This window comes from Anolis carolinensis, chromosome 1, assembly GCF_035594765.1.
Source record: "Anolis carolinensis isolate JA03-04 chromosome 1, rAnoCar3.1.pri, whole genome shotgun sequence".
NCBI lineage: Eukaryota > Metazoa > Chordata > Lepidosauria > Squamata > Dactyloidae > Anolis > Anolis carolinensis.
Window position 1 is genome coordinate 316,209,969 of NC_085841.1, and position 11,624 is coordinate 316,221,592.

At 41.9% G+C, this 11,624-nt stretch overlaps 1 protein-coding gene across 2 annotated transcripts in view; it reads right to left on the bottom strand.

The window, feature by feature from the left end:
• The window catches only part of ryr3 (ryanodine receptor 3), a 342,095-nt gene extending 330,860 nt beyond the window's left edge, over positions 1-11,235 (bottom strand). For both annotated transcript variants that reach the window (XR_010001819.1, XM_062967304.1), the window contains exon 1: positions 10,879-11,235. Coding sequence is in view for 1 of the 2 variants with exons in the window: in XM_062967304.1 (XP_062823374.1) it covers positions 10,879-10,929 (51 nt within the window). In the remaining variant the exon portion in view is untranslated. The remainder of the gene's footprint in view (positions 1-10,878) is intronic.
• Positions 11,236-11,624: the final 389 nt, after the last annotated feature.

Below are 11,624 nucleotides of genomic sequence, written 5' to 3' on the forward strand. Positions count from 1 at the left end.
GTCAGTAAACAAGGTGAGAGTCGCATGGTGTCTATCAATAATAATAAATGTTGCACCTTAAAAAAATTTGCCATGCCGTATCACTTGACAGTTATTTACAGATCATTAGCACTTACATTAAAAACAAGCTCAAAACAGATGGTCACAAAACAATCCAATGTAAAGCTTCCTAGGAATTTGAATTCTGCGTCCTTGAATTTTCTGTAATTAGTGCAGTAAACCATGCCAATATACAGACTGAGTTTCTTAATATTAGTGAAGATGATACTACATAAGTCAGTGATCATGCACCTTGCAAATCTGTTCCTTTCTAGCAAAAGGATTGAAGATCATTCGAGCAATCTGTGCCAGCAAGGTGACATTTGAAAGCCCTTGTAATCACGCTCCAGCACCCTCTAGTTTAGCAGTCCAGTTTATGCTGCTCAACATAAAGATATTGATAAAGGATGAAAACACTTGGTATACATAACACCAATGTAACTCTATCCTTTTTGAATATGGAGGGAAGGGGAATATGGGCCGTTGTGACAAAAAACAAGAAGGCGATAGAACCAAAACATAGCATGTGAACGAACATTTAGTCTAAGAGACCAAGTTGTAATCACACATGAATCCTGAACTACTTTGAAAGAAATCAGGGTAATAACATAATTTTTCAGTAAGTATCAGCACACTATTGAACACTCAGCACAGCCTGCTTTCTCAAGAGAATCTCAGCAACATATCTTAGAAACTGAAAATTACAGAGGCTAGATTACATGGTACTGAAAAAGCAGACACAACCAGCAAAGTGGTTGCTACACAACAGGCATTCTTGAGATGATAGTTAGTGGATTGCTTTGTTTGCAGCCATTAGCTGTCAAACAGCCTAGACATGTATTCTGAATGAGTCCACATCTCCTGGGGCTAATGTGAGATGAAAGACAAAGTCTAAGACAGTTGAGTTGTCTCTTCCGGTATTTGAGGGCAGGTATGTCTGACCTTGCAACCAAAAAGATGCTCATTTCAAGGTCCCCACAGCCAACTTGGAGAGAACCCATATATTTTGGCTTAACAATTCTTACTGAAAGGAAACCAGCTGGATGGCTTTCATTAGCTACCGTGTTTCCCCGAAAATAAGACAGTGTCTTATATTATTTTTTGCTCCCAAAGATGTGCTAGGTCTTATTTTCAGGGGATGTCTTATTTTTCCATGAAGAAGAATTCACATTTATTGTTGAACAAAAAAATGAACATTTATTATATACTGTACAGTAGTTGTCATCACAAACCAGCATAACCAGACAAACTGAATCCTATCAAGAATTTCTTGTTACTACCATTATTTCCATGTACAACTGGTATGTACATTTACCAATCCTGCAAGCTCTGGTGTTCTGTTCAGTGGGCATGCTTCCAAACAAAAACTTTGCTAGGTCTTACTTTCGGGGGAGGCCTTATATTTAGCAATTCAGCAAAACTTCTGCTAGGTCTTATTTTTCGGGGATGTCTTATTTTCAGGGAAACAGGGTATTAATATGAACATTAATCACAGTTTATCTGGATTCAGGTAACATACTAAACTCCAGTTTTTTAAAAACCCACCAACATTTCACAGTAACATTGAAAGAGGTGAGAATATAGGGTGGGCAGCCTCATTTCTTGCAGTGTTAAATTACAGATTTTCTATATATCATACATTGATTGTTTTCCTAATCTTGAACTGAATGGAAGGGGGGGAGGGAATCATAATAGGATTTTCTAAAGACTGACATTTCCTATTGAAGATTTGTTTTGCCCTTTGTTGCAAAGAGACATTTCTGTCAGGAAGTTCTGACTACTGCATAATAGGATGACTTTTATAATGCAGTGTAAAAATAGTCTAGATTGACTCCATTCACCCAGTCTTATTATTGGGCCCATATTAGCAGGAATAAGAATGGGGTTATTTCAGTCCCAAATACTCCTTGTTTGAACAACAAACCATGTTTGAGCATTAATAGTGTGTTTCTATTTGTATGTTTCTAGTCTTGCACATCATCCCAACTTCTGGTTTGTTCAGACTCCTGCTTGTTCTGCTGTCCAACATTCTGATTGTTTTCAAGTCTTGACTATTTGGCAACCTGAACTTTTGATTCCTGACTCACTCCAGGAAGTTGTTGACACCTCAGTGTGGAAACTGTTCAAGTGCAATAACACCTTTCTCAAGTATTCTGTCACTCACATGATCAAGAGAGACTGTGGATGTGCTCACTGCCCTTTTCCACTCTTGTCATTTTCCAACATTCAACCCAATACTCCCCATACAGTGGAAAGCTCTATTGAGGAAACTGTTCAGCCGCTTACCATGGTTACCAATTCCGATCCACCATTCTGACACTAAACAGGAAACTGTTTTGTGTAAGTACTCATTCTGCTACAGACTTGTATCCTTCCACATAATAGGACTGAGATACAGGAAAATGGACATGGAAATTCCCTTTTCATTGCACTAGTTTTGCCCTGTGCTGCAGAATATTGTTTCGAAGTTTCTTCTTCAAGAATTTAGACCAGTGGTTCCCAAATGTATTTGACTAGCTGCCCCCTTTCCAGAAAAAATGAGCTTCTCCCCTAGTCCAAGATGCAGAGCTGCTAGGGGAGGTGGGTGGGGACACAAATGGATGGACTGGGATGGGAGGAGTTACGAGCTCTGAGGCAGGGCTGAGCTTCTATCCCTGTCTTGCGGCGCCTGCCAGAACACAGGAGGTGGGACTAGAGGAGCGGGCAGGACCTCTTCCCAAGTGCCTGATGGGGCTGAACCTCTATACCCAACCTCTGTGTTCTAACAAGCCCCTCAGGGGAGGTATACAGAGGCTCAGCCCTGTCTTGTGCTCTTGGGAAGAGGCCACGCCGCCACCCCTACCCCCACCCTTTAGTCCTAAAAGGTCTCTCAGGAGAGGTATAGAGGCTTAGCCCTGTCTTGGGCTCTTGGAAGGAGGCCCCACCCCCTTCCCTAGCTCTGCCCTCTGTGTCCCAACAAGCGCCTCAGGAGAGGTATAGATTCTCAGCCCTGTCTCGGGCTCTTGGGAAGAAGCCACGCCCACTCCTCTAGCTCCGCCTCCTGTGTGTCCTAACAGGTGCCTAAGGTGCTCAGCCCTGTCTCCGGCACTTGGGAAGAGGCTCCGCCCCTCCTCTGGCCCCGCCCCATCTCCTAATAGGTGCCATCACCACCCCCCTGGATCGCTCCAGTGCCCACTGGGGGGCGGTAGTGCCGACTTTGGGAATCACTGATTTAGACCTTCAAGACATTATGTAGTATGCAACCTTCCTATAATGCAGAATGATTTCTGGAATAGTAAGGTATAAAATTGTTGTTTACCCCAATTTTAGTTTCAAGAAAGGAATTAAGATGTTCAAAAGTTAAATGTGGCATTCCTCAGTACCATACTTGGTAGCTACAATTGATTTCATCATACATTCTGTTGGTAAAGCTTTAGGTATTTCTGGATGGCAAAGGGTTGGAATGGATGACCCTTGTGTTATCAATTCTATAATTTCTCCTTTCTATGATTTGCAATTCTGTGATTTCACATGAGCCCAAGTAATATCAGAGTGTGGTTAAGATGGCCAAAGTTATTGATGAGGAAGAATAAACAAGGTAGAATATATAGCTTTCTTTTGCCTTACAAGCTCATCACAGAGGTCATCAGAATTTCCACACATTGTGGTGATTCCAGTGGTGCCCATTGGGGGGTGTGGGGAATCCATTGCCCCATGCCCCACATCACTCAATTCACTTGAGTCCCTATCCCACGGGGGGAGCGTTGACTTCCCAGCTTCTCCCCCATTGTTCCTGGCGCAATACGGAAAGCCTCATGAGCCCCTTCCCTTTAAGCACAGAGCCCCACTGGAAGTAGCTGTGTCATAGAATGGGAGCTGGCAGGCTCCGTGCTGAAAGGGAAGGTGAAGTGGAGTATGCTATCGAATTCACCCCCATCTGATGGGGTCGTTAGTCTACCGGGAGGAGCATGATTCTATCCTCTCCTCTCCTTCCCCATCTGATTTGAGTGTAAAATAACTTCCAAATCTGTCTGCAGCAAAAAAACAAAAACAAAAAAACCCAACAACAATCATTAAACAAAAAGAGAAGTGGGAAGATAAGTAAGAAAGTGGGACATTTTAAAAACAGGTGAAGAAGTGGTACAAAGGGGGATTGGGACAGCTGGAGGTTATGCTTCATGAATCAAGCCTATTATTGACACTTATTATTGACACTTACTGACAGTTAGTTTCTTACTAATCTGTCAGGAAGTATCTAGTCCCCCTAAGGGCCCTCCCACACAGTCCTATATCCCAGAATATTAGGCCGGAAATCCCACACTATCTGCTTTGAACTGGATTATCTGAGTCCACACTGCCATATATTCCAGTTCAAAGCAGATATTGTGGAATTTCCTGGTTTGATATTCTGGGATATAGGGATGTGTGGAAGGGCCCTAAGTTTGGTGAACAAATGCAAATTGAGAAGAAAGGGAACGTCTGTACTTTTGGCAGTTGTATTTAAACACAGTATTCTTCTGCTGAGTTACTCATATTCCACCCTCCTTGAACATACTCAACTTTATATGATTTGGGAAAATGTGCATGTCAGACCAGGTTAGTACACACAGCCATATAACCCAGAATATCAAGGCAGATAATCCACAATATCTGCTTTGAACTGGGTTATCTGACACCACACTGCCATATAATCCAGTGCATTGTGGATTTTATACAGCTGTGTGAAAGGGGCCAGAAATATGCAGATGTGCTTTCTTTCTTAAGAAAGATGTGCCTAAGTTCAGGTTGCACAGAACGGTTTAAACTTAAACATGATTTTTCATATGTGGAGCTATGTTTGAGCTGGTGAGAATGTGATTCACCAATTCTTTATTGACCTGCTCCTTCTTAGAAAGAAAAGCTTTTCAGTTGCATTTCTGATCAGTAGCTCTGATTTTGGTTACCTTCTACTCTTCTCCCTGGAGAGATCAGTAAACATCTATTTCATTTCAACTAATGCAAGATTCTGAAGATCTATCTGGACAGTTTTTGTTTCTCATATACCTTTCAGTAGGGATGTGAACATCAAACATGTTAATTACTGTTTGGATTTGTATAGGATTTTCAGACAAGCTTTATACAGTTCCTGCCTGTTTTTTGTTTGTTTGTTTGTTTTGCTTATGCAGCCTTTTCTGAGCAGGCTAGACTACAGGAGCCACATTTTACAGTCTCAAACGATGTCATGATTGTTTCCTATGATAGTTATTGGTATTCCAAAAGTGCATTCTTTCCTCATTCAGTAACCGATAAGATGCTGCAGGGAAGATCACAAGTACAGTAGGACAAAATGACAATATATCTCCTCTCTTTTTCATCCCCAGCAAGTCAGGTGTACCTTAAGCAAATTCAGAGCTATATTTTTCTTTATTTACAACTTGGATTTGTAGGAAATCAGCCTTCCATCTAATAAAAGGATCTCCTGTAGTTCACTACCACACTGTGGCTATTACTTCCCCAGGTTTTGTGAACTGCATGAAGTAGCATTTTCATCTTCATCTCAATAAGAATGTTTATCTTTAAAATATTTCCTCATTACAAAAACCCAGATTGGTTGCACTTTGAAAAGAACTACAGTATATATTTTCCCTCCACCAAATGGTCTTATATGCAATAAATCATTTGCATTTGGACAGAAGGCCACAAGGGTAACTCTAGGTAGGGATAGAAAAGAAGCCTTCCTAAAAGCCTTCTGAACAGAGTTGAGAATACTGGGTTAGACATAATGCAAGGCAGCTTCTTGTGTGATCTCATATTCTAGCCATAGCCCAGTATGTTCAGCCAGTTGCTTTGGGTCCCATTTTGAAAGAAAATGGGAATAGAAATCAAATAAATTAATTAAATACAGTGTGAAAAATGATGGGTACACTGGGTGTTCTATCTGTTGTGCAACTCTGAAAAGAAATAAAATTAATAGTTTGGTGTATTGCTGAGATTCTGAGGATTCCAACTTGATAAAGGTAGGTAAAGGTTTTCCCCTGACGTTAAGTCTAATTGTGTCCAATTCAGGGGATTGCTGCTCATCTACATTTCTAAGCCGAAGAGCTGGGTTTGTCCATAGACACCTCCAAGGTCATGTGGCTGGCATGACTGCATGGAGCGCTGTTACCTTCCTGACCTATTGATCTACTCACATTTGCATGTTTTCAAACTGCCAGGTTGGCAGAAGCTGGGGCTAACAGCAAGAGCTCGCTGTGCTCCCTGGATTCGAACTGCTGACCTTTCAGTCAGCAAGTTCAGAAGGTCAGAGGTTCAGTCCACTGCGCCACCAGGGAGGGACACCGCAAACTTGATAGAGCAATTATATGACATAGGGCCCTTCCACACAGTGATATAACCCAGAATATTAAGGCAGAAAATCCCACAATATCTACTTTGAACTGGGTTATCTGAGTCCACACTGCCATATATTCCAATTCAAAACAGATAATGTGGGATTTTGTTCAGCTGTGTGGAAGGGGCATCAGTCTAAATCACAGTTTATGCAGTTAATTCTGGAAACTATCCAGAAGTCCTACAGTATATCAGTTAAAAAACCAAAGCAATAAGCAATGTGCATTCTATTCCTATACACGTACTTAGAGTAAGCTCCATCAAACTCAATGAGTAGGCATGGGTAGGATTGTGATATGTGAACCAAAACATTTCCATTTCATTCTCGGCTTTGCTATAAACTCACTAGGTGGTTTTAGCAAGTCATTACTTCTCAAGTCCACTGCCTCATCCACAAAAAAAGGATAATAAGATTATTGATCTATGTTGCAGACTTTTGTAAGGATTACTTAGATAACAGATGTGAAGTGCCTAGAATACTTTAAACAGCAATATAAAGTATGATTGAAAATTGAAGTGCCATAGACGTTTGAAATAATAATGAAGAGACTGGCCTATTAGTCACAACCTCATACATTTGGGATTACTAATAAGAATATGCAGAGCAAAGGAATATCTTGTTTGACTATTCTTCAAGCAGTACAAATAAAGAGTGCCAGTGAAAGAACTAGCAAAACCCAAGGTTGGCACCAAGATCCTTTGCAATGTCAAAGTATAGTAGTGGGCAGAATGTGATCAGTGATTTATCCCTCACTTGAAATTTCTAGTGGGTTACCTAATATATGGCCCCTTCCACACAGCTGAATAAAGTCCCACATTATCTGTTTTGAACTGGAATATATGGCAGTGTAGCCTCAGATAATAATAATAATAATAATAATAATAATAATAATAATAATAATAATAATTTATTTTTCTACCCCACCACCATCTCCCGGCAGGGACTCGGGGTGGCTACTTGGGTCAGAAGCCCGAAATACAAAACAATAAATCGGTTAAAACACATTAAAATACAAAGACAATAAAAAACCAGCAGTTATACAAACAGTTACCTTAACCAAAACAATACAGTAAATCATAAAAACTCAATTAACATATAAATCAATTAAAAATAAAAACAGTTAAAATAAAGTAAGATAAACTGGACCCAGAATATCAAGGCAGAAAATCCCACAATATCTGCTTTGAACTGGGTTATCTGAGTTTACACTGCCATATATTCCACTTCAAAGCAGAAAATGTGGGATTTTATTCAGTTGTGTTGGAAGGGGCCTGAAATAAAAAGTACCTGGCTTAAAATGATTCACTCAAATGAATTTGCGCAGAAAGGGAACAGAATCAGATTTTATTTTGTGAACGGATGTATATGGATTTTGCTGGTACACCAGAATGTAGGCTTCCTCACAGGAAAGCAGGACATCAAATTGAACATTTCTTGTACTTTCTGAGCGATACAATCTTTGAGAAATCATGTTATTTTCTCCAAGAGTTATATGATGAAGGAAAAACTTGATAACAGAAGTATAGTCTTGGCTTCAGTCAAATTTAGAATATATAACGGATTCTAAGACTGGAGTTATATTTCATGTGAGAAAGAAATAAAGTTGAAATAAGAAGAAATAACCTTGTACAAATGGCTATGTGTGTAGGCGGGTTTGACTGAGGATTTGAGTAAGTAGTTATTCTAGCAGGAGACATAATAATTTAGATGTGAAAGTACTTTCATATTGCTTAAGTACCGCAGTATATTGTTCATGAACCAAAGTGTGTAATTAATCTTGAGTATTTATAGCCACAACCAAAGTACTATGCCAGAGCCTAATAAATAATACCAGGCTACTTGACATTATGTAGATTATAGGGAGGGGTTTAATAGCTGATACCAATCTCTGAGCCCCGGTGGCAGAGCGGGTTAAACTGCTGAGATGCTGAACTTGCTGACTGAAAGGTCGGCAATTCAAATCCAGGGAGCGGGATGAGCTCCTGCTGTTAGCCCCAGCTTCTGCCAACCTAGAAGTTCGAAAACATGCAAATGTGAGTAGATCAATAGGTACTGCTCGGGGGGAAGGTAACGGCGCTCCATGAAGTCATGTCAGCCACATAAGGTGTCTACTGGCAATGCCGGCTCTTTGGCTTAGAAATGGAGATGAGCACCAACCCCCAGAGTTGGACACGACTAGACTTAATGTCAGGGGAAACCAGAATACACACATATTCTTCTATATAATGTAGCCACAAGGAATCTAAAAAGTACTATGTGAAATCAGAAACAGCAGTGCTTTGGTATGCATTATTTAGTGATGTCAAGAAGAAAGATACCTCTTTTTTTAAAAAACCATATAGTGTATTGGGCAATGAACACTTGAGTTTCAATGGTGAAAAAGAGTTTTTATCTGAGGTAGAAATGCAGGTTGCAATCTTAAAAATTAACATAGAAAAGACACATTTTTTGTTTGAGAATGGGATAAAGGTTTTCACTTTGTTCAGTGGACATTGAAGATGAAACACCGCAGACAGCCAACTGGAAGAGTGTCATGATAAACTCATACTTTAGAAAATGCAAGGTTAGCATTATTTCTAAAAAAAAGTCCACCACTGCACAATATATTTTTAAAGTGTTTCACTACACAAATATGCAGTTGCCCCATCACATAAAACAAGGGGAAAATATAATGGGATTAACATTTGTTTTTTTTTCCTGAAATTAATTCTCCATTATGAGGTTTTCAGAAGTAAGCTGATGTCGATGACACTTAATCACAACTAGCATCTTTCAGGAGCTGCCTTTTCCCGTTATACCCCTCTCACCCAAAAAAACCCAAAAAACTCTCCTTTAACCTCAGGTGATAATGAAGCACCTTGATTTGAGATGGCAAGTCTGTCTATTTCGGAGGCACTGCTAAGAAGCAAAGTTGCATTCCCATAGAGGCTTGTTCCCAATGTGTTTTTTCACAGCAAGGGTGAGAAATGGTGAATAAGGTAGTGCAAGCAAAATATGTTGAGACTGCATGCAGAAAGATGAGAAAAACATCTCTCCGTCTCACGCCAGGAGGGCTAATAAGTGGGGACCAGACTCAGTCCAAAATCGGGACAGATTATCATGCAAGGTGGTATCAAAACGAACATATCTGTTCCTGTGGCCGGAATCACTGGGTTGCTGTGAGTTTTCCGGGCTGTATGGCAATGTTCCAGAAGCATTCTCTCCTGACGTTTTGCCCATATCTATGGCAGGCATCCTTAGATATTAGAAACTAGGCAAGTGGGAGGCTTTTCCTATGTTCCCGCGTGGAGCTGGAGATGATAGTGGGAGCTCATTTGCGCTGTCCTCTGGTTGGATTGAAACCAGCAACCTTCAGGTCAGCAACCCAACCTTCAAGTCATCAGTCCTGCCAGCACAAGGGTTTAATCCACTGCGCCATTGGGGGCTCCAGGCCATTCAATGCTAATCAATGGACTTTATCACACTAGAGCATCTATCCACTTTAAATCTGGTTACTGCCTCCTGCAGAATTCTGGGGTTTGTAGTTTAGTGAAGCCCAGGATCTCTTTGGTTGGGCAGTTTAAAGGCCGCTCCCTAAACTACAAAGCCCAGAATTCTGCAGGAGGCAACAACTGGATTTAAAGTGGATAGATGGCTTGTGTGATGAGGTCCAAAGTGGCCAATAGTAACATTCACACTTGCCTCCAGCAGACAAGAGTTCTTTTTCCCACTCTGGACATACCACAGACATATAAACCCCATTTGCCAAGTTTCCAAGACATCACAACCTCTAAGGATGCCTGTCATAAATGCAGGCGAAACGTCAGGAGAGAATGGTTCTGGAACATGGCTATAGAGCCTGGAAAACTCACAGCAACCCAAAAGAAACATAGCACTGTATTTTCCCCCCCACACTGATTGCCAAGGAAAATCTCTGTATTCCGAGCTCTCTCTCATATTTAGGAAAGGCACTGGTTTCCTCCAGAAGCCCATTTGAGCATCTAACACATCCCCAATGTCCGCATATCTGCCCTGATGCTGGGAAGGGTAATGATGACAGAAAACTGAATGACCCCCATGGCTTCTCTCTATGTCTTGCCTCCTTGCCTTTGCACAGCTTCCTTTCCTTGCCCACAAAGAAGTTTCCGAGGTCAGGGATCTGGCGGGCACAAAGTTGCCAAGGATGCGCAAGGAGACGCGCTCACCGGGGATCGCACAGCTCCCTTTTCGGTACCCAGAGAGAGGAGCGATTAAGCGGATTTAAAGGGAAACAGCTCTGAAAAGCATCCTCCTGTTCCGGGCAAAGAGAGAGATATATAGAGAGAAAGAATGCCTGCATCTTCACTTCCTATACATTCATTCCTAGGCAACCAAAAGCCAGTAGGGAGAGAGAGACGGAGAGAAAAGGAAGGAAGAGAATGAGTTATCTTTGGGTGTAATACACCAAGGAGACAAAGAAAGAGGAGGAAGGCTCCTGACCCAGAAAAAAATAAAATAACCCAGATACTTACAGTTCGCAGGAACTGTATTTCGTCTTCCCCTCCGTCGCCCCCTTCAGCCATGGCTCCCACGGAGGTGCCTGCACTGCCTCCTGCCTGGGCTCAGCCTGGGCTGCCTCCACTGCCTGCCACGCCGCTCCTTTCCCCCGAATCTGTCTGAGCACACAGCTAATCCACAGCCATATAGGGAGCCCAGCGAACTCCACTGCACTGCAGACTGTCAGTCAACCCCCTCCGTGCCAGAGCCAACCGAGCTGCCTTCCCGCTTCCCCAGCAAGCCCCAGCCACCTTCCTGGCTACATCCTCCAGGGAGAACCTACCGGGGAGGGAAGCAATGCGGGGAGCGCTCTTCCATGCCTCACCACCGCACCCCACCCACCCACCCACACATACACACTTCCAATGGCTCTCCGCAGCACAATAATAGGGGAATGCTAATGGAAGCCAGGCTCCCCCTCCCAATTCCCTAGGATACCCTACATACATGGATTGCATCTTTCAGAAAGAAAGCACAGCCCGCACACAGGCAGGTCCCCTTCTCCCATGATTCCTATTGACAACCTGTACCCCATGGTTTCAACTGTCCATTGTCAGGTGCTGTCAGGAAGGCTTTCATGGCCGGAATCACTGGGTTTTTGTGCATTTTCCAGGCTGTATGGCCAGGGACATAGTCAGAAAAAAAATTCAGGCAATGGGGTTGAAACTTTTTTTTTAGCGAATCATGAAGAGTAGTTCTATAATGCAAAATAATTTAGAAA